The sequence below is a fragment of the Budorcas taxicolor genome, chromosome 7 (genome assembly GCF_023091745.1).
Source record: "Budorcas taxicolor isolate Tak-1 chromosome 7, Takin1.1, whole genome shotgun sequence".
NCBI lineage: Eukaryota > Metazoa > Chordata > Mammalia > Artiodactyla > Bovidae > Budorcas > Budorcas taxicolor.
Window position 1 is genome coordinate 24,637,179 of NC_068916.1, and position 24,651 is coordinate 24,661,829.

Consider the following 24,651-nt stretch of genomic DNA (forward strand, 5'->3'; position numbering starts at 1 on the left):
AGAAAGCTGAGCACCAAAGAATTGATGCTTTTGAATTGTGATGTTGAAGAAGACTCTTGAGAGTCCCTTGGACAGCAAGGAGTCCATCCTAAGGGAAATCAGTCCTGAATATTCACTGGAAGGACTGATGTTGAAGCTGAAACTCCAATACTTTGGACAGTTGATGCGAAGAACTGACTCATTTGAAAAGACCCTGATGCTGGGAAAGACTGAAGGTGGGGGGAGAAGGGAATGACTGGGGATGAGACGGTTGGAAGGCCTCACTGACTCAATGGACATGAGTGGGAGTAAACTCCAGGAGTTGGTGATGGACAGGGAGGCCTGGTGTGCTACAGTCCATGGGGCTGCAAAGAGTCAGTCACGTCTGAGCAAGTGAACTGAATCAACTTGCTCTTCTTTCATTTGATTTTGATTAATTTTTTATTGAGCATTGACATAAAACATTGTTTCTGGTTAATTTCAAGATTTCTTTCTGTCTTAATATGAATAGTTCTGCAGTTCCACTAAGATGTGTCTAGTACTGAGTTTGTTTTATCTTCTTTGTTACTTGGTACGTCCATTTGAAGATTCACAAATATACATCATAACCATTATTTATTTACCTAATTCCTCTGACGTTCTCTCTGCTCTTTTCCTAGAACTTCTTGAAGTGTATATTCATTCTTCTCATTCTAGTGTCAGTAACTGTCACTCTTTGGTATTTCTATCTCTTAATCACTCTGTACAGCCTTCTGGGATAATCCTTCAGATCTACCGTCCAATCCACAGGTGCTCTCTTCAACTGCATCTACTCTGCTCTTCAACTCAGAAACTAAGATTTTTAAGACACTTTTATTCTTTATTTTCCTCAATTTTCAAATTATCTTTTCTTTCAAAGTAGCTTTTTTCTCACACTTTGAATTTTTGTGTTTTCCATCCTGTGAACATGCTTTTTTATAACTTCTGTCAGTATTTCAAAATATTCTTTTGCATGCTCCTCGGCTCTAACCACGGGATATGTTGTCACCTGGTGTTTGGGAATCCTGCTCTGAACTCATTGGTTGAACGTTTTTTGTGGATGCCTTGTGAGGTCAAAGTTAAAAGAGGGCCCCTTCACAGTAGTTTTGCATATGCTTTCACCAAGTGTTTCAACGTTGGGTTATATTCATGGTAATGAATACCCACAGGAGCCATTTTCTCCTAACGTGGGTTCATGGTTAAAACAGAAAGAAAGCTTCCTTCCTGTTGACAACCTGTGCTTGTTGCAAAACTTACCAGACCAAAATTTTATTAAGGGTGTAAGTATTCAAGGGTCCTGGCTGTCTGTAATCATTTCAGTTCCCACTTCACAAAGGCACAGACTTTTTTCTCTATATGGGAGTTCAACCCAAGAATCCCGATTTTTAAGTCCAACAAACTCCTACCAGGACAGCTATCACATTACTTCAGAAGCTTACGGCATTTTTCTTTGCCAGAGTCTTCTTGTGTTTGGCTCATCTGTGCATGTAAAAGGATTTTTATTATGCTGTTTCTACAATTCCTAGATGTTGATGATGGGAACATTTTCTCATTATTTACTCAGACAGATTATCACAAATTAAAGGAAGAGGGCACAATCTGTGACCTACCATACAGTAATTAAGCATACTGAAACATTTATTGTTAACATTAGATCTTAATATACATAGGCTTTATTCTAATATTATATTTTATACGATGCAGTTACTTTTACCAAACTCTTTAAAAGAATGAACAACTACCTCAGTATGATGTTCACATTGACCTCAATTGATACATTACTTTCTCAAAGATATATTTCTACAAATAGGGATTACATTAGTTATAAATTATTTAAAAAATTAGTGATTAGTGCAATATTGTCATTTTCCTCTTATAAGGTAGGAGACAGAAAAAAATGTGTTAACTAGACATGACTATGAATGAAGTAATTTAATATCAAACCTTAATTACTAGAATTTTTTATTATTCCTTGAGGCAAATGTCTGACAAAGATGCTTTTATGAAACAGATATAGAGTCAACTCTTGATTTCTAGAGTAAAGGCAAGAAAGGTAAACGCTTGATAAAGGTGATAAAAATAATCTTAAATAATATATTTTTAACACAAGGGACAATACAGATTTACTATAAACACAATTCATTTAAATCACACCCATGAATTAGAAATACATTAACTATTCTGCAATTATAACAAAATAATAACAAGTATGAGACTTTATCACAGCAATTACTTCATAATTGGTTGAGGAGTTATTATTCCTGTTGGTCTCTTTGCCAAGAACACTTCTCCAGTATTTCACTAGGACTAAGGTCTGTTTAGTCAAAGCTATGGGTTTTCCAGTAACCATACATGGACAATAAAGAAGGCTGAGTGCCGAAGAACCGATGCTTTCAAATTGTTGTGCTAGAGACAATTCTTAAGAGTGCCTTGGACAGCAAGGAGATCAAACCAGTCAATCCTAAAGGAAATCAACCCTGAATATTCACTGGAAGAACTGATGCTAAAGCTGAAGTTCCAATACTTTGGCCATCTGATGCAAAGAGCCGACTCACTGGAAAAGACCCTGAGGCTAGTGAAGACTGAGGGCAGGATGAGAAGTGAGTGACAGAGGATGGGATCATTGGATGGCATCACTGACTTAATAGACATAAGTTTGAGCAAATTCCAGGAGATAGTGAAGGACAGGGAAGCCTGTCATGCTGAACTCCATTGGGTCACAGAGAGTTGGACATGATTAACAACTGGACAAAAACAACGACAAGGAAGTTGGAGGCTGAAGCCCCATTTTACATTGCCCTTTCTCCCTTCCTTTCCTTACTTAACTCCAGCTGTCAATATTTGGATTTGGTTTGCTTTGGTGACCAGGCTTTCTCCTGCCTTTGCTTTCATAATGCAAGTCACAGATATCTTTTCTCTAGAGAAAGCCTACCACAGAGACCTCTCATCTGACTGCAAGGAAGTGAGAAATCCTCTAAAATGGAATATATGCAATGTAGTGTTACATGGAGAAGGAAATAGCAACCCACTCCAGTATTCTTGCCTGCAGAATCCCAGGGACAGAGGAGCCTGGTGGGCTGCCATCTATGGGGTCACACAGAGTCAGATATGACTGAAGCAACTTAGCAGCAGCAGCAGTGTTACATTATGCTATCTACAGCTTATTATATATTTCTAAACAAGAAAAACAGTTTTATTAATTTGTAAAAACCTTAATGTTTTTCTCAAATGGTATTGATTTTATTCTGATAAACCTATTGATAAACTAGTTAATTCATCATGGATAATTAAAAATTGGCCATTATCACTTGATATGTTAATCTTCACTCTATACAAAATCTTTTCCTTTATATATGACAGATATATAATCCTATTAATACCATTTGCATATGCCTTAAAAATGTTCTGTCCCAACTGAATGAAAGGAAACAGCCAAAAAAAAAAGAGAAATTTAATTGAAACAAATAATAAAATTGCCCATCAGCACAGATGGGTCTTAAAATTTATGCCATTTTAGTAAAAAAATTATCTTTCTGAAAATACATGCCAAAATTAGAATGACAACTCTAGAAAAATGAGGGAAGGTGCACTCAAATTTTATCCCATAAATGTAACTACTCAAGCTATCCTAGCCTAAGCTTTCAAGTTAAACTAATGGATGGCACTGCCTTGAATATTCAAGGTACAAAACTGAAAACCTTAAGAATCTGGGCAAAACAAGACTACTGTTAGTTATAACCAAAGGGTTTAAAAAAAAAAACTTTGATTATTTGACAGCCACTAAAGTACCTAACCTTAACTATTCCCAACCCCAGCACCTTTCCACCAGGAAGCTACCTTCAAATATGTCATATTTCCTGGTTATATTTATTTATTTATTTTCTGGCTCATAGATCTTTTTTTTTAATTTATTTATTTTAATTGGAGGTTAATTACTTTACAATATTGCAGCAGTTTTTGCCATACATTGACATGAATCAGCCATGGGTGTACATTTGTTCCCCATCACCTTCCTCCCCATCCCATACCTTAGGGTCATCTCAGTGCACCGGCCTTGAGCACCCGGTCTCATGCACTGAACCTGGACTGGTGATCTGTTTCACATATGATAATATACATGTTTCAATGCCATTCTCTCAAATCATCCCACCCTCACCTTCTCCCACAGAATCCAAAAGACTGTTCTTTACATCTCTTTTGCTGACTCGCATACAGGGTCATCGTTAAGCATCTTTCTAAATTCCATATATATGCATTAATATACTGTATTAGGGTTTTCCTTTCTGACTTACGTTACTCTGTATAATAGGCTCCAGTTTCATCCACCTCATTAGAATTGATTCAAATGCATTCTTTTCAATAGCTGAGTAATATTTCATTGTGTACATGTACCACAGCTTTCTTACCCATTCGTCTACCAAAGGACATCTAGGTTGCTTCCCGGTCCTGGCTATTATAAACAGTGGTCACTGACTTTAAATAACAGAATTTACACACATGACTCCCCACTTCAACTCAAAACCGCTTTTCCAGAGGATCTAAAGTAGACAGTATAGTAAGGGAGCGTGAATGACCCTGGATCATTCAAACTCGGGCAGAGACTTCAAGAGTTTTCCTCTTCACCATTTTTCTTGATGTTTGGTTCTTTCATTCTTCCTTTAATTCTGAATACTACACAGAATCTTCTAAAAGAATCCAAAAGAACCTCCTCTTGTGTTCAACTTGGTCCACACTGGATTCTGTGAGTCAAAACCAACACCAAACGATATACAAAAATATACCTCCTGGTGGTACAAACATATCCAGAGACTGAATATAATTACAGATGAAGAAGAATGAAAAAGGTCTGCTGACATTCTTGTAACAAGTAAAAGACCAGACACAGATGATCTAGAAATCAAATTTATCACAAGGACACCATGCCTAGTTGTAGAGGTTGTGCGCTGCTTACTTCTAATGGCTCCTTTACATACACAACGATGCAAATGACTCCCTCTACTGTTGAGCAGTGCGCAGCCTACACAATAGGATTCCTTATGTGCTTCTCACATGCCAAGCACTTGGGAAGAGAAATAAAAAGATAAATTTCAAAAAGGCTTCTGCACTGAAAGCCAAGAAGAGAATGATATAAAATCACCTCTGTAATGTGTAAAGGGCCTAGGATCAGTGATGAAGAAGCCTGGGGGATTGTAATAAATAAGAGATAGTCCTATTTTGCAACTGCCTTTGCCAGAAAACAAATGGAGAGAGAAACACCCGAAACAGATGATACTGAATAATATGGCAATCCAGAAAATTAAAGAACCACATGAAATCAAATCTTTACCTTAGGGCCAAGAATCATGGAGCATAAAGTATATTCAGATGTAGAGGGAAAGATATTTTATGTGCTTTTTCTAAATGTACAATACATCATATCATAATGCATAAGGCTACAAGATGACTTTGATTTACATAATGTGAAACAAGGGACTTCATCTGTAACTAAACAACATGATAAAACTATGAGAAATGCACTGCTTATTGTCAAGGGCACTTAAGAGTCCATCACACAGTCAATTTCTGTTCAGTCAGCAAACAAGTGAATAGAGCACATTTTTTTTTCCCCAAAAAATTCAAGGTCTTATATCCTAAAGCACTGGAAATACCTTTTAGTACCACTGAAAGACAAAGTGTCAACAGCATTTTAAAAACTTCAGATCAGACTGAATCTTCAATTCTTCAACTGTACACTGCTTTTCAGAGGATCAAACTAATGTAATCCCAATTTCATAATATTCAAAGATTGTGAGGGGTAAGGGGGACAGAGATTTGTGTGCTGCCTAGACCTGTGATCAAGTGGATTCGAATTCTCTCATTTTTGGCTCATGTTGGCTCTGTGTGCCTGAAGTCTGCATCATGGAGTTTCATTATGTGAGTTTATGGAAATGATACTGTTGGACTTTGGCAACTGGGAAGGCCAATAAATCCTGCTCAAGTTCTGATTTATATTGAGAAAAATGAAATGTAGCCTTTAATTTCCAAGAGTGAAGATTCATCTGAGAATAAGTCTCATTGTAGAATTTTATAGTGCCTTGGGATATACCTATAAATGATTCATTCAAAAATTATTCTATGGTTTGTATGAAATCAATGTATTTCTGCAATGTCTCTTATTTTATTATCTTTTCTATCTTACTAGCCAATGGCAGTATTTTGAAGCTAACTTTTAGAAGTACTGTACCAAAAGCATTTTAGTAAATACTGAAAAACAAAAGTATCATTATTAAAATTAAATTCTAAATTAAAGAGTATTTTCAAGACATACAGACTTGTCCCTTCTCTATAATTTCAAAGAGAAATGTGAAAGTTACACTAATAAATCATGGAACTGATAGTTGGGATCAAGTGTTTCGTGTTTTTGTTACTATGAACCCATAGAACTAGGTCAGCTTTAAACTATTTACTTCATTGTGTCACACAGAACAATTTAACAAACAAATGACTGCAGGAAGGTTTGGACTGATACATACATTCTTTACTTGAGTTGAAATCAAAATTAATAACTGAGCTATTATCTCTTCCTGTTAATGTGCTCACATAACATACAACACTTAATGATGACCTAGTATGAGCATTTGCAAGATACTAGGCTGTTATGCAGAGAAGGCAATGGCACCCCACTCCAGTACTCTTGCCTGGAGAATCCCATGGACGGAGGAGCCCGGTGGGCTGAAGTCCATGAGTCAGACACGACTGAGCGACTTCAATTTCACTTTTCACTTTCATGCATTGGAGAAGGAAATGGCAACCCACTCCAGTGTTCTTGCCTGCAGAATCCCAGGGACGGGGGAGCCTGATGGGCTACCGTCTATAGGGTCGCACAGAGTCAGACATGACTGAAGCGACCTAGCAGCAGCAGCAGCAGCAGGCTGTTTATGAGTTCAGTTTGTAAAATATGGATAAGACCACGGAATCCACAGAGATTAAAAATTTTATCTTATTTTTTATAACTTCACTTCCCTGGTAGCTCAGAGGGTAAAGCATCTGCCTGCAATGTGGGAGACCTGGGTTTGATCTCTGGGTCAGGAAGATCCCCTGGAGAAGGAAATGGCAACCCACTCCAGTATTCTTGCTTGGAGAATCCCATGGATGGAGGAGCCTGGTAGGCTACAGTCCCTGAGGTCACAAAGATTCAGACACGACTGAGCGACTTCACTTTCTTTTTTTACAAAGCTAAAGATCTGATTTTCTCTATGATTATACCTACTAAAAAGGGATTTTTTTTCTTCCTCAATAACTCTAACCATTCATTTAGACTTTCCTAATCAATGGTGGAAGGTCACTTAGAGAGGTAAACCTTTCCTTACCTTGGGCTAATTTTTACTACGAGGGAACTGGAGGGAGGGCTTCCCTTGAGGCTCTCAGCTGGTGAAGAATCCGCCTGCAATGCGGGAGACCTGGGTTCTATTCCTGGGTTGGGAAGATCCCCTGGAGAAGGGAAAGGCTACCCACTCCAGTATTCTGGCCTGGAGAATTCCATGGACTACAGTCCATAGGGTCGCAAAGAATCAGACACAACTGAGAGACTTTCACTTCACTTTTTCAGGGCACTGGAAGCAATAATACAGAGAAAAGTGATCCTCCAAATAAACTTTAGCCCCACAGGAAAGTAAAGGTAAAATTATATCAGTATCTATCAATATGTTATATGCATATATCCTTTGACAGCTTTTTTTTCTATTTTCAACTAGATTTTTATACCTGTCACTCTCCAAAAAAACAGAGCAATCTACTAAGCCCTATTCTAGGTCCTATTTATCAAGGGGCACAAAAGTGAATTAACATTTCTGCTAAAAGGTTTAGGAAGTGCACAAAAATCTTTCTTTCCATGAAACATGGAACGGCTTAGCAAAACTATAGCAAATTTTGTCTCCCAAAAAAGTTTTTCCATCAGGTTTTGAGTAGAAAACCTTTTTAGAAACTGAAGCTTTAGTTTTCTATCCATAACTAAATGATACATTAGAAAGAACAATCCTTTATTTTGTCTTATCTTTAAAAACCATAGTTTGGGCATACAGAGTACATATTTAGTCCTTTGGTAGTAGTTCAAGTTTTGAAAATCTGAGGACAAATAATAATTTTACAACTGACTTGAGCCAGCAAATTGAGATTATAAAACACAGGTTTTCAGTCCTAATGAGCAGGATAAACCTAGAGCCTGTTATACAGAGTGATATAAGTCAGAAAGAGAAAGACAAATATCATATATTAACACATGTATATGGAATCTAGAAAGACAGTACTGATGAGCCTGTTTGCAGGGCAACAGAGGAGATGCAGACACAGAGAAAAGACTTGTGGACACAGCTGGGGAAGAAGAGGGTGGGATGAACTGAGAGAATAGCATGGAAACATATAATGTAAAAACAGATAGCCAGTGGAAATTTGCTGTAAGATGCAGGGAGTTCAAATTAGGAAGTCTGTGACAGTGAAGAGGGTTGGAATTGGGTGGGAGGTGGGAGGAAGGTTCAAGAGGGAGGCAGCATATGTATACCTATGGCTGATTCATGCTGATTCACAGCTGAAACCAACAAAATACTGTAAAGCAATTATCCTGTAATTAAAAAATTTTTAACAACACAAATATTACTGTAGAATATTATCTAGAATATTCTCACAAATCCCAGATATGACTACTTTTGATTCATTCTTTTAATATGTTATACTAGCCTATGTATAAGCAAGTAGTTCAAATGCATTTTATGAGCAAAATTTGACAATAATGAAAATGGGCTTTGCTAGTAGCTCAGCTGGTAAAGAATTCACCTGCAATGCAGGAAAACTCGGTTCAATTCCTGGGTCAGGAAGATCCCCTGGAGAAGGGATAGACTTAGCCACTCCAGTATTCTTGGGCTTCCCTGGTGGCTCAGCTGGTAAAGAATCCTCCTGCAATGCAGGAGACCTGGGTTCGATCCCTGAGTAGAGACGATTCCCCTGGAGAAGGGAATGGCTACCCCTTCCAATATTCTTGCCTAGAGAATTCCACGGACTGTACATTCCATGGGATTGCAAAGAGTTGAACACAACTGAGTGACTTTCACTTTCAATTTCACTTTGACAATAATGAAAAACATTATATTTCTAAGCACAAGAGCAAGTACACTGTAATTATTCTAAACAAATACTAGCACTTGTTTACAATCATATATAGATAAAGATGTTAATACATTTTTCTCTAAATGTGAAAATTCAGAAAGCTATAAAAATATAGACCAGTCACATAAATTAGGATACTTCTATACAATAAAACAGTATGTCTGTTCCTCCTTCCAAATGATACAGACCAAATATGAGTGTGTTAGCTTCCTGTTAGCTTAATACATAGAAATCTGTTGCATTTCTATACACTAACAATGAAAGGTCAGAAAGAGAAATTAAGGATTCAATAGATAAATTATCCTATTTACCATCACATCAAAATGAATAAAATACTTAGGAATAAACCTACCTAGAGACACAAAAGATGTGTACTCAGAAAACTCTAAGATACTGATGAAAGAAATATAAGATGACACAAACAGAAAGATATACCATGTTCCTAGATTAGCAGAATCAATACTGTCAAAATGATTATAGTACCCAAGGTAAGCTACAGTTTCAATGTAATTCCTATCAAATTACAAATGGCTTTTTTTTGCAGATCTAGGACAAAAAAATCTTCAAATTTGTATCAAAACATAAAAGACCCTGAATAGCCAAAGCAATCTTGAGAAAGAAAAGACAGAGCTGGAAGAATCAGGCTCCCTCACTGTAGACTATACTACAAAGCTACAATCATCAAAACAGTATGATCTCTCACAAAGACAGATATATAGATCAATGGAACAAGATAGAAAGCCCCAAAACAAACTTTTACACCTTTGGTCAATTAATCTACAACAAAGGAGGCAAGAATATACAATGGAGAAAATACAGTTTATTTATTAAGTGATCCTGGTAAAACTGGATAGCTACATGTAAAAGAATGAAATTAGAACACTATCTAATACCATACATAAAAATAAATTTCATAGTAGATTAAAGACTTAAATGTAAGACAGGATAATATATAATTCTTAGAGGAACACATAGGCAGAACACTCTTTGACATCTATTGCTGCAAGATCTTTCTGGACCTGTCTCCTAGGGTAATGAAAGTAAAAACAAACATAAACAAATAGGATCTAACTAAATGCAAAAATATTTGCAAAGCAAAGGAAACCATAAACGAAACAAAAAGACAACCCTCAGAATGGGAGAAAATAGTTGCAAACAATGTGACTGACCAGGGATGAATTTGCAAAATATACAAATAGTTCATGAAGCTAAATATTAAAAAAAAAAAAAAAATGGGCAAAAGGTCTAAACAGACATTTATCCAAAGAAATACACAGACGGCCAAAAAACACACAAAAAGATTCTCAACCTCACTAATCGGTAGAGAAATGCAAATCAAAATTACAGTGAGGTACCTCCTCAAACTAGTAAGAATGTCCACCATCAAAAAGTCTACAAACAACAAAATACTCAAGAAGGTGCAGAGAAAATGGAACCCTCTTACACCATTGCTGAGAATGCAAATTGATACAGCCATTGTGGAGAACAGTATGGAGGTTCCTTAAAAAACCAAAAAGAGAGATATCATATGACTTACCAATCACACTCCTGGGTATATACCCAGAGAAAAGTATAATTCAAAAAGATACATGCACTCCAGTGGTCACTGTAGCACTATTTACAACAGCCAGGATAAGGAAGCAACCTCAATGTCCATCAACAGAGAAATAGATAAAAAAGATGGGATATATATATATATATCCTTTGGAATATTACAATGGAATATTACTGGAATATTATGGAATATAACAATGGAATATTACTCAACCATAAAAAGAAATGAAACTGTGCCATTTGCAGAGACATGGATGGACCTAGAGACTGTCATACAGAGTGAAGTAAATCAGGCAATGAAAGACAAATATTGTATCATATCAATTATATGTGGAACCTAATAAAAAGGATACAAATGAGCTTACAAAACAGAAACAGACTTACAGACTTCAAAAACACTTATCATTACCACAAAAGAAAGGCAGGAGGGATAAACTAGCAGGTTGAGATTAACATATCCATACTATTACACATAAAATAATCAACAAAGACCTATTGTACAGCACAGGAAACTCTACTTAATACTCTGTAAATCTACATAGGAAAATAATCTGGAAAACAATAGACATATGTATATGTATAAATGAATCACTGCTGAAAATAACAGCAAAGTGTACACCTGAAACTAACACAATATTGTAAATCAACTATACTCTAACATAAAATAAAAATTAAATTTAAATAAATAATAAATAATGTAGTAAAAATCCAATAGCTTTAGTATATAAGGTAGACTTATAGTCTTTCAAACATATAAAACATTATATGTTTCAGTATTTCATTGAATTCTAAAATTCGTAAGCAAGGCAGGCTCATCCTATAGAAATGTAAAGTGTAAATTATTAAATAAACTTTCCCTAGATATAAACAGCCAAAAGAAGAAAAAGGAACTGACACTTGTTTCAGAATTCCTAGGGGTCAGGAATTTTACACTTTATTTTTTCATTTAAACTTAAACCATAACATGTTCAGAAAATTACTACTGGTAATATCAAATATCTGGAGATGGAAATGGCAACCCACTCTAGTGTTCTTGCCTGGAAAATTCCATGGACAGAGGAGCCTGGTAGGCTACAGTCCATGGGGTCGCAAAGAGTCGGACATGACTGAGCAACTTCACTTTAATATTGAATATATCACACTAACCCCATAAAACTGTTTTATCACTCGACAATACTGTTAGCCACAGCAAATGATTCCTAACTGTGTCTAAGATAATGAGGAATGCAATAATAACCATGGGCTGACCAACTATCAATTAAAAACATTTATTACATAATACAAAAGATACTTCTGATAGTATATCTTACACACTAATAAAAGTTTGCATAGGATTTTATACAATTATTTATGCTTGGAAAATTATTGAATGGTTACTTTATGTTAGATGTTATAGAAGATGTCTTATATTCTTCTCTCTGTACTATTAGCCTCATCATAATGAGACGAATAGAGGCCAAACGGGCAACTCCAAAATTACCAGCTACTGTTTGGGTAAACACAGCTCATATTTCTTTGATTATCTTTCTTAGTCTTAAAGTTCTATATATTTATATATCATATATGTATATACATAAATATAATTTTAGATACAAATTATCCATTTAATATGTCTATTGCAAGTATCTAATCTCTTCATTTACATATCAGTAGTTTTGGATATGATGTGGTTTTAATTTTCAAGAAGCCCAAATGATTAATAATTTTTAGTTACTGCTTTTTGTATCCTATCTAGGAAATTACTGTCCTCTCATGGTCATGACCCACCAGAACATTTTGTTTTTAATAGAAGTCTTATAGTTGTAGATTTCTATGATCCATTATGAATTAACATCATACAAGGTGCTAAACAGGGTTGAGATACATTTTTTTCAAATGGGTATCCATATGTAAACAGACTGTCTTTTCATCACTGAACCATCAGCTAATGGTTTTACTGAACATCAATTGACCATATGTATGTGAGTGTATTTCCAGACTCTTTATTCTGTTTCACTGATTTGTATGGCTAATGTTCTGCCATAGCTATACTGTTTTGACTACCAAACCTTTATAATAAGTTTTGAAATCAGAAAATGTAAGTTCACCCAATTTGTTCCTCTTTTACAAAACTGCTTAACTCTTCCAGGTCCTTTTCTTTCCCAAATAAATTTTGGAATCCAATTGTAATTTTTAAAACCAAACCAAACCAAATGAAAAACCTGCAGAGATTTTCACTGGGATTATAGTCACTCCATAAGACAATTTAGCGAAAATAGACATCTTGATAATACTTTGTCTTCCAATAAATAAACCTTTATTTATATCTCTAATTTTTCTTAGCAGGGCTATGTAGATATTATTTCATTTTCTTAAATTATTCTCAGAGTTTTATGGTTTTGGAAGTTACTTTAAAATCTTCCCAACTGTTCACTTCCTCCATATATAAATATAATTCTTCTTCTAAATTGACTTTATATGCTACAGCCTTGTAAATTACACTTGTAAAGTCTAGCAATTTTTCCACTAGATTTCTTAAAATTTTCTTTGTACCAAGTCATGTCATCTGTGTAGAGACAGTTTTAAATTTTTCTTCCCAGTATTTATGCCTTTCCTTCCTCTTCCTTATAAGCATCAGCATAATACTGAACAGATGAGCTAAGAGTGGACATCCCTTGCCTTGCTTCCAGTCTTATTAGCTATAGATTTTGTGTGTGTAAGTAGGTGTAGACACACTTTCACAGATTAAGAAAGTACCCTTATGAATTCATTAAGAATTTTTGGTGATAGGGCTTTTTCAGTCAGTACATTAGTGATATCATTTCATTGTTTCAGGGATCTGTTCTTTCTGACAAGAAGTCAGTTATTGCTCTTAATGGTGTCTCCACTATTGTAATGTATCCCTTTTCTCTAGCCAATTCAACATTCTTTTCTATATCTTTGATTTTCACCCATTTTCCTATGATATGCCTCATCACTAAATTTTTTTTTTTGAAAATAACTAGGTCTAGGTCTCTAGGTTTTTTATGAAATCTGTGAAAAGCTTTTGACATTACTTCTTCAAATAATTTTCTTACCCATTCTCAACTCTCTTCTGAGATTCCAGTTACAGCAGTATTTGGTAAATCCAACATCTAAGCAATCTCAAAAAGTTGGCTTAAAGCTCAACATTCAAAAAATTAAGATCATGGCATCTGGTCCCATTACTTCTTGGGAAATAGATGGGGAAACAGTGGAAACAGTGTCAGACTTTATTTTGAGGGGCTCCAAAATCACTGCAGATGATGACTACAGCCATGAAATTAAAAGACGCTTACTCCTTGGAAGGAAAGTTATGACCAACCTAGATAGCATATTGAAAAGCAGAGACATTACTTTGCCAACAAAGGTCCATCTAGTCAAGGCTACGTTTTTTTCCAGTGGTCATGTATGGATGTGAGGGTTGGACTGTGAAGAAAGCTGAGCGCGGAAGAATTGATGCTTTTGAACTGTGGTGTTGGAGAGGACTCTTGAGAGTCCCTTGGACTGCAGGGAGATCCAACCAGTCCATATACACAATGGAGTATTACTCAGCCATTAAAAAGAATACATTTGCATCAGTTTTAATGAGCTGGGTGGAACTGGAGCCTATTATACAGAGTGAAGTAAGCCAGAAAGAAAAATATCAATACAGTACACTAATGCATATATATGGAATTTAGAAAGATGGTAACGATAACCCTGTATGCAAGACAGCAAAAGAGACATAGATGTATAGAACAGTCTTTTGGACTCTGTGGGAGAGGGAGAGGGTGGGATGATTTGGGGGAATGGCATGGAAACATGCATAATATCATATAAGAAATGAATCGCCAGTCCAGGTTCTATACAGGATCCTTGGGGCTGGTGCACTGGGATGACCCCGAGGGATGGTACAGGGAAGGACATGGGAGGGGGATTCTGGATGGGGAATACGTGTACACCCATGGCAGATTCATGTTGATGTGTGGCAGAACCAATACAATATTGTAAAGTAAAAAAAATAATAATAATAAAATAAAAATAAATAAATAGAGGAGATCAGTCCTGGTGTTCTTTGGAAGGACTGATGCTGAAGCTGAAACTCCAATACTTTGGACACCTCATGCAAAGAGTCGACTCACTGGAAAAGACTCTGATGCTGAGAGGGATTGGGAGCAGGAGGAGAAGGGGACAACAAAGGATGAAATGGCTGGTGGCATCACCGACTCAATGGACGTGAGTTTGGGTGAACTCCAGGAGGCCTGGCATGCTGAGATTCATGGGGTCGCAAAGAGTCAGACACGACTGAGTGACTGAACTGAACTGAAGCAATCTCAGGGTCTGATACTATTGATAATTTTTCTTTGACCTTGGGTCTCCTTTTCATGTTTCTTTGCTTGACTAATTTTCATTATATTCCAGACATTGTAGATGATATATCATAAAGATTCAAGATTCAGTTATATTCCTCTGAAGAGTGATTTATTTTTTTTACTTGCTGGTCACTCTGAATGTAGGTAGGTTTGAGTTTATTCTTTAGTAGGGAGGATACACCAAAAGCTCAAAATGATTGCCAAGCCTTTGTAAACTGGTGGGACTTAACCTCCAAACTGGGCTTGGTTTCAAGCTTTGTTAAGAGAGGGTCAAGAGAGGGCATGTCTCTGGATCATGGTGCCTATTAAGAAGGCCTCTTAATGGTGCCTCTGTTTTCACAGATAAATGCCTCTAAATGGTGCCTTTGCTTCCTCAGATAAATGCCAGGAGTAAAAACAAGGTATTAGCAAGGTTGCTTTACTCCCATGGCCAAAATATGCTCAATTTCTAGAATCTTAACTCCATAACAGCAGCACCCTGATAAATTTTGGGTAGTTTCTTTGTGTAGCTAGACCAGCCTTTGCAAAGTCCTCACAGATGATCTACACAAGAACTTGGCACCTCTGCCTGCAAAGTATCCTCATCTTGGTGCTTTCAACAGGAGCACTGTGTTCTACTTAGATGCCAGCTTGCTGTACCATTAAAAAAATTGTCCCAAGGCAAAGTTGGGTTGGCTGTGGGGCTCACTTAGTAAATTTTCCTTCTTTCAGAGACTGCACTGCTATTTCTTCAATAACTGAAAGCAGTTGCTTCATAAATGTTTTTCAATTTTATGGTTGTTTATTGCAGAGGTCTAGTATCAGGTACACCTACATAGCTGGAAATGGAAGTCTAGTTGTGTTCTTATATAGAGATTGTTTTCATCTTTACAAATTATTTATAAGTAGAATCATTTTTATACAATTCAGCAAAAAGAAGCCATTATGAATTCAATAGACTCATTATAGAAAATCATGTTTAAACGTCACAGTGTATTCTGTGATGTGAAATGTCAACATTGATAAAAAAATTAAATTGCTAGTTAACAATGAACTACCATTAATTACTAGCTCTAAGCAAAATAAGCTTATATTTAAGTTTGTAAGTTTATACAGAGTGTTCATAGAGTTAATTGTTCCTCATTGTTTCACCTTATATTTATACTCAGTGCTGAAATACAAATGCAGCTCAAAATTAACTAGCTAGAGACTTAATTAAAAATTTTTCTTGTAACCAGAAATTGTTCAGTTTAACATATTGGCCACTTTACAGGATGATGACAGAAAAACATACCATGTAGGTTCATAACTTTAAAGTTCCACCAAAATTCATCAGTGCTTTCATTTATCATCATCAATGGCTATGTCTTTGCATCAAAAATTGAAGTTAACTTTTTAAATATTAATTAACCAAATGTTTAATCAATATGCCAGCCAATAGGCGGCTGTTCAGAAAGCAGTTATTATGAATTGAGGGAAATTACTAACAGCATTATGCCAAAAGTTTTTTGGAACACAAAATCTGGAATAAAAGCATTCTATGAAGGGATTAATAGGATTAACAGCATGGCCATCAAATTAAGAATGTCATTTAATTGGCTTTAAAAAAAAACTCACCGTGTTATAAGTATAGCTGCATCCACTGAGGTCATGTCCTCTCCCCAGCTTGTTGACATCTCTAAATGTATGTCATTCTTTTTGCCAAATTCTTCATGCTGCCACTTACAAAAACTCTCCAGCATTTTCTCTCCATGATGCCCAATATACAGATCTGCCTGCAAAAGAAGAGATTTCACTTCAAGGCAAATTATTCTCAGATATACAGAAAACTAAAAACCAAGGGGACTTCTTGAATTACTAGAGCAGACTGCTGACCATAACATTAATTAGAACCTGGAAGACATTCAGGATTAATTTTTCCTGAGCTAAAAAATCTTAAAACTTTGTGAAGGTACAATAATTACAAAACCTGTTTAATGCTATTCTGAAAAAGAAGAGAGTTGCAATGGAATATTAAGAATGTGGAACCTTCAGACTTAAATCACTCATTATTTCTACAATGTTAACAAAGGTTTTACAAAGCTAAGCAGTATGTTAAAATGATGCCACAGAACAGTCTCTGTTTAAATTGAATTACAGAAAAGCACATGTTTAAATAAGAAAGTAAAACTGTCTTTAAAAATTACTTTTAAAAATTGCATTTTGCAAAGTTAAGGTTTGTTGTCAGGATCCTTGGAAACTACAAACATTCCATTTTTGGAATATAATTGAGGTATTAACTAAAACTAACAGCCAGTTTTATGTACATTTCAAGTGACTCAGTGGATATTTCTGGATTTTAAGTCAATAAAAAGTAAATCCCTAACATTCCCTTTACTTAAAAGTACCTGAATACAACTTCTCACCCACTGAATTGAACAAAAAACTCAAGACTTTCTTACTGGAGTTTCATGGAGCAGAATAAGCTTTATCACACGAAGATTGACCTGCACACCAAGACTCTTGTGTTGGAAAAGGTTAAAAACCTAAAAGCAAATAAAAATAAAAATCCTAAAATAAAACTGAAAGACATCTTAATTTTTCTTTAAGCCCAGACCAGGGAGAAGTCTCAATTCAGTTGAGCAATTTTATATATTTCAAAAAATTTTTTAATTACTTTAAAATTAGCTTAATAAGCAATAACTAATTCACTTTAGACACCAAGAAATTCAGACCTAGCATTCTGATAATATACACTATAATCGATAATCTAAGCATTTCAATGGGGCGGGGGTGGTGCAGGGGGAAGACTGGGCTTTCCACAGTAGTAAAGAGAAGAATTTTAGTAACTAAATCCTAGAAATTTTCTTAAGATCACAAAATGCCAGTGACCTTTCTTCTGAGAAAATGTCATGTCCCCAAAACAGCCTGCTTTATGCCACCTCCCAATTTATCCTTTACAGTTTTTACACTCCCCAGGACAACTGCCAAACAGGAACAGGATTTTCAAAGCTCCTCCCCTTCAATGCTGCCCATGAAGACATGCTATTGTTGCTTAATGGTTTCAGGTCACCATTATAACTGGTATTTCCAAAACATGGTATATTTTAACAATGCTGGAAAGCAAGGCAAATTTTTTATGCAGTACCTTGATTTTTTTTTTGGCAAAACTGACTAATTTATTATAGAAAATTAAAACTGGCATACTAAACCCACACTTTCCAAGGCAGTACTATTTAAAAGAGACTTAAGTTGGTAGGCTATGCCTGTCTACCCTTTACAAAATGCTGGTGAAGTGGTTGTTCAGTAGCTAAGTATTTATCCTTGTACTAGTGGCTCTTATCTTGCCTTATACGGCAACTCGAATTATAAATGGACATCTGCCGTTGGCTTTCATTTATGTTTATTCTCTCCTAAGAAACACTCTCCATGAAAACCTTCTCATTCTGCCTTGAAGGAAGTTTACTCAACAGGGTATATAGTTAAGTCAAAGGATTCAGGCAGCAGGTACAAGGATTCAGATCCCAGGTACAAGTTAGATTTCTGTGGTCCAAAAGCTATCAACCAAAGTTAGCTACCTGCGTTTCAGCTCTTAGCTATTACATCTTACTCATCAACTAGTATTATATCTGACATGCAATTTTACATACCTATATAAGAGCTCAGTGGATCACCAACCTCCATTTTTGTTCCACCTCATAATCTACAGTACTTTGGGTGGGGCCATACATATAAACAAATATAACATTTCTGCTATTTCAACAAATGGCCTTTTATAAAAAAGAAGGAAAAGAAGGGCACAAAAAAAGAGATAAAAGAGTAACAGAAAAAGAGTTTTGCCACATCAAATTAACAATAAGGTTTTATTACTAGAAGGTATAAGTTATTATTTTGATATCTCTTTTGAGATGGATCAATTTGATACACCTATTTTTTCTTGCTGATGTCAATAAAAGAAAGGAATAGTAATGAGTTAATTTTTAAAGAACTTCATTATACTCACACATTTCTTCCTTAGAGTTTTCTTGAAAAAATTCCAAGCGCACTTTAAAGTTTGCCTACCATATTTAAGATGGTTAGAATGAATCTCCTGGCTGCATCTGCTCCATGATAGGAAACCATTGCTGGGTCTGCAACCACTACAGTCTCTATGTTGTATTCTTGAGGTAATTTGTATGAATATCGTTTCCCTCTTCCACTTTCTGTTATTTTTTTAGATTTAGGTCTTCCTTTATCTGCAACACAGAAATGAATTTTCAAATGTGCCTCTATCTTAGCAAAATGAGTAAAAATCTCCACCGCTTCAATAATTTAAAAGAAAGTTTACTGAATACCAACATGTGCAGATGATATAGTGGTGAGCAAGATCATAAAAGTTCCCAGCACATAGGGAACCTAAATGAGCATTTGGCTTTGGAATCAGACAGCCTGGACTTCTACCACTGAAAAACTCTACCCCTTGGGAAACTAACATCACTCAGTCAGCCTTAGTTTCCTCATTTGTAAAATGAATAACAGTAACACCTGCTTTCTAGAGTTGTAGGTGGCCAATAATAAGATCACATTAGTATGTATAAATAAAGTAATTCTATAAATAAAAGACATCATGGTTTTCTTTTGGAAACCAGTGATAAGATAAAGGTCTACTTGCCAGAAGAGCCTGAAGTGACTGCTCCATACATCCTAATGTCACTAAGTTGTGTCTGATTCTTTGCGACCCCGTGGATTGTAACCCACCAGGCTCCTCTGCAGGCAAATGCCTCTAATTACTCCAACTATGTATGGGCTTCAAAGGAATTGGTTCTGTCATCCATCGGAATAATACAGAAGTTATGACCTTAATACAGCAGATTCTTCAAACAGAGTCAAATAAAAGCAGTAACCACCAATAAATATCTTTATACATTTATATAAAATGGAAAATCTGTTTATGAAAATATGCTACTATCAGAATGAAAATCATTCAACCAAGTGGGAGAAGATAATTACAGAACTTTTCCATAATAAAGAAATGAAAAGCTACTCTAAGTCAGTGACAGATAACTGAACTGAACAACTGGCTGCAAATCTGAACAGGCATTTCTAACAAAAAGGAGATTCAAAAGGCTAATTAGCATAGGAGAAGGTGCTCAGTCTCACTGGTCTTCAAGGAACTGCAAATTAACCACAATGACTTAAATACAATTCCAGAACGGCTACAATAGCCATGATTATATTCAGTGTTAACAAGAAGGTAAGGACAACCGGAAGTCCCCTACTCATATGAGCTGGGAGTTTAAATTAGGATAAACAATGAAAAACTGGTTGGGAGTATTCACTAAAGCTTAATAACTGTCCATAGTGGCTCAGAGGTTAAAGCATCTGCCTGCCATGTGGGAGACCTGGGTTCGATCCCTGGGTTGGGAAGATCCCCTGGAGAAGAAAATGGCAACCCACTCCAGTACTCTTGCCTGGAGAATCCCATGGACGGAGGAGCCTGGTGGGCTACAGTCCACAGGGTCGCAAAGAGTCGGACACGACTGAGCGACTTCACTCACTCAATGATCAACATTCTAAAGTACATACTCATTCAGTTCAGTTCAGTTCAGTCGCTCAGTCGTGTCCAACTCTTTGCGACCCCATGAATCGCAGGACGCCAGGCCTCCCTGTCCATCACCATTTCCCGGAGTTCACTCAGACTCACGTCCATCGAGTCCATGATGCCATCCAGCCATCTCATCCTCGGTCGTCCCCTTCTCCTCCTGCCCCCAATCCCTCCCAGCATCAGAGTCTTTTCCAATGAGTCAACTCTTCGCATGAGGTGGCCAAAGTACTGAAGTTTCAGCTTCAGCATCATTCCTTCCAAAGATATCCCAGGGTTGATCTCCTTCAGAATGGACTGGTTGGATCTCCTTGCAGTCCAAGGGACTCTCAAGAGTCTTCTCCAACACCACAGTTCAAAAGCATCAATTCTTCGGTGCTCAGCCTTCTTCACAGTCCAACTCTCACATCCATACATGACCACTGGAAAAACCATAGCCTTCACTAGACAGACCTTAGTCGGCAATGTAATGTCTCTGCTTTTGAATATACTGTCTAGGTTGGTCATAACTTTTCTTCCAAGGAGTAAGCGTCTTTTAATTTCATGGCTGCAGTCACCATCTGCAGTGATTTGGGAGCCCAAAAAAAATAAAGTCTGACACGGTTTCTACTGTTTCCCCATCTATTTCCCATGAAGTGATGGGACCAGATGCCATGATCTTCGTTTTCTGAATGTTGAGCTTTAAGCCAACTTTTTCACTCTCCTCTTTCACTTTCATCAAGAGGCTTTTTAGGTCCTCTTCACTTTCTGCCATAAGGGTGGTGTCATCTGCATATCTGAGGTTAGTGATATTTCTCCCAGCAATCTTGATTCCAGCTTGTGTTTCTTCCAGTCCAGCATTTCTCATGATGTACTCTGCATAGAAGTTAAATAAGCAGGGTGACAATATACAGCCTTGACGTACTCCTTTTCCTATTTGGAACCAGTCTGTTGTTCCATGTCCAGTTCTAACTGTTGCTTCCTGACCTGCATACAGATTTCTCAAGAGGCAGGTCAGGTGGTCTGGTATTCCCACCTCTTTCAGAATTTTCCACAGTCTGTTGTGATCCACACAGTCAAAGGCATTGGCATAGTCAATAAAGCAGAAATAGACCTTTTTCTGGAACTCTCTTGCTTTTTCCATGATCCAGAGGATGTTGGCAATTTGATCTCTGTTTCCTCTGCCTTTTCTAAAACCAGCTTGAACATCAGGAAGTTCACGGTTCACGTATTGCTGAAACCTGGCTTGGAGAATTTTGAGCATTACTTTACTAGCATGTGAGATGAGTGCAATTGTGCGGTAGTTTGAGCATTCTTTGGCATTGCCTTTCTTTGGAATTGGAATGAAAATGGACCTTTTCCAGTCCTGTTGCCACTGCTGAGTTTTCCAAATTTGCTGGCATGTTGAGTGCGGCACTTTCACAGCATCATCTTTCAAGATTTGAAATAGCTCAACTGGAATGCCATCACCTCCACTAGCTTTGTTCGTAGTGATGCTTTCTAAGGCCCGCTTGACTTCACATTCCAAGATGTCTGGCTCTAGATGAGTGATCACATCATTACGATTATCTTGGCCATGAAGATCATTTTTGTACAGTTCTTCCGTGTATTCTTGCCACGTCTTCTTAATATCTTCTACTTCTGTTAGGTCCATACCATTTCTGTCCTTTATCGAGCCCATCTTTGCATGAAATGTTCCCTTGGTATCTCTCATTTTCTTGAAGAGATCTCTGGTCCTTCCCATTCTGTTGTTTTCCTCAATTTCTTTGCATTGATCGCTGAAGAAGGCTTTCTTATCTCTTCTTGCTATTCTTTGGAACTCTGCATTCAGATGCTTATATCTTTCCTTTTCTCCTTTGCTTTTCACCTCTCTTCTTTTCACAGCTATTTGTAAGGCCTCCCCAGACAGCCATTTTGCTTTTTTGCATTTCTTTTCCGTGGGGATGGTCTTGATCCCTGTCTCCTGTACAATGTCACGAACCTCATTCCATAGTTCATCAGGCACTCTATCAGATGTAGGCCCTTAAATCTATTTCTCACTTCCACTGTATAATCATAAGGGATTTGATTTAGGTCATACCTGAATGGTCTAGCAGTTTTCCCTACTTTCTTCAATTTCAGTCTGAATTTGGCAATAAGGAGTTCAAGATCTGAGCCACAGTCAGCTCCTGGTCTTGTTTTTGTTGACTGTATAGAGCTTGTCCATCTTTGGCTGCAAAGAATATAATCAATCTGATTTCGGTGTTGACCATCTGGTGATGTCCATGGGTAGAGTCTTCTCTTGTGTTGTTGGTAGAGGGTGTTTGCTATGACCAGTGCATTTTCTTGGCAAAACTCTATTAGTCTTTGCCCTGCTTCATTCTGCATTCCAAGGCCAAATTTGCCTGTTATTCCAGGTGTTTCTTGACTTCCTACTTTTGCATTCCAGTCCCCTATAATGAAAAGGACATCTTTTTTGGGTGTTACTTCTAAAAGACCTTGTAGGTCTTCATAAAACCGTTCAACTTCAGCATTACTGGTTGGGGCATAGACTTGGATAACTGTGATATTGAATGGTTTGCCTTGGAGACGAACAGAGATCATTCTGTCGTTTTTGAGATTGCATCCAAGTACTGCATTTTGGACTCTTTTGTTGACCATGATGGCTACTCCATTTCTTCTGAGGGATTCCTGCCCACAGTAGTAGATATAATGGTCATCTGAGTTAAATTCACCCATTCCAGTCCATTTTAGTTCACTGATTCCTAGAATGTCGACGTTCACCCTTGCCATCTCATTTGACCACTTCTAATTTGCCTTGTTTCATGGACCTGACATTCCAGGTTCCTATGCAATATTGCTCTTTATAGCATCGGACCTTGCTTCTATCACCAGTCACATCCACAGCTGGGTCTTGTTTTTGCTTTGGCTCTATCCCTTCATTCTTTCTGGAGTTATTTCTCCACTGATCTCCAGTAGCATATTGGGCACCTACTGACCTGGGGAGTTCCTCTTTTGGTATCCTATCATTTTGCCTTTTCATACTGTTCATGGGGTTCTCAAGGCAAGAATACTGAAGTGGCTTGCCATTCCCTTCTCCAGTGGACCACATTCTGTCAGACCTCTCCACCATGAGCCGCCCGTCTTGGGTTGCCCTGCGGGCATGGCTTGGTTTCATTGAGTTAGACAAGGCTGTGGTCCTAGTGTGATCAGACTGACTAGTTTTCTGTGAGTATGGCATCAGTGTGTCTGCCCTCTGATACCCTCTTGCAACACCTACCATCTTACTTGGGTTTCTCTTACCTTGGGTGTGGGGTATCTCTTCACGGCTTCTCCAGCACAGCACAGCCGCTGCTCCTTACCTTGGACGAGGGGAATCTCCTTACCACCACCGTTTTGCAAATCAGGTGTAAAAATTACTCATAGCAGCACTATTCTTAATAGTTCAACTAACCATCAAGAGTATAGTGGATAAAGAAATTCTGTCCTATTCATAAAATGCAATACTACATAGCAGTGGGGGCTTTCCTTGTGGCTCAGCTGGTTAAGAATCTGTCTGCAATGTGGGAGACCTGGGTTCGATCCCTGGGCTGGGAAGATCTCCTGGAGAAGGGAAAAGCTACCCACTCCAGTATTCTGACCTGGAGAACTCCATGGACTGTATGGTCCATTGGGTCACAAAGTCCAACACAACTGAGTGACTTTCACTTCACTTCACTTCATAGAGCAGTGAAAACAGATGAGCCTCACAAACATACTGCTGAGCAAAAGAAGCAATTACAAAAAAGTAGGCAGTGTATGATTCCATTTATAGGAACATCACAAACTGGGAAGATGGGATGTTAGAAGTCGGGATAGTGATGATCTCGGGCTAAGAGAAACTAGTGCCTAAGAATAGGCACAAGGGCAACATCTATGCTGCTGATACTTTCTATATTTTGATGCGAGTAGTACCTACTTATGCTTCACTTTGGGAAAATTCAGCAGTCGGACACATTGTTTGCACAACTTCCTATATGTGTGCTGTGATTTAATAATGAATTTGTAATTTTAACAGCTTTGTTGGGGGGTAATTTGCATGCCATAACATGTAGCCATTTCAATGTACAATTC

General features: G+C 37.2%; 1 protein-coding gene across 1 annotated transcript in view; it reads right to left on the reverse strand.

Annotated features, from left to right (window-relative positions):
* The window catches only part of ADAMTS19 (ADAM metallopeptidase with thrombospondin type 1 motif 19), a 276,785-nt gene that overhangs the window by 184,290 nt on the left and 67,844 nt on the right, over positions 1 to 24,651 (reverse strand). Inside the window, exons 4-6 of the mRNA XM_052643941.1 lie at positions 19,062 to 19,234; positions 17,462 to 17,545; positions 16,638 to 16,795 (exon numbers count right to left, since the gene is read on the reverse strand). Coding sequence (XP_052499901.1) covers positions 16,638 to 16,795; positions 17,462 to 17,545; positions 19,062 to 19,234 — 415 coding nt within the window. The remainder of the gene's footprint in view (positions 1 to 16,637; positions 16,796 to 17,461; positions 17,546 to 19,061; positions 19,235 to 24,651) is intronic.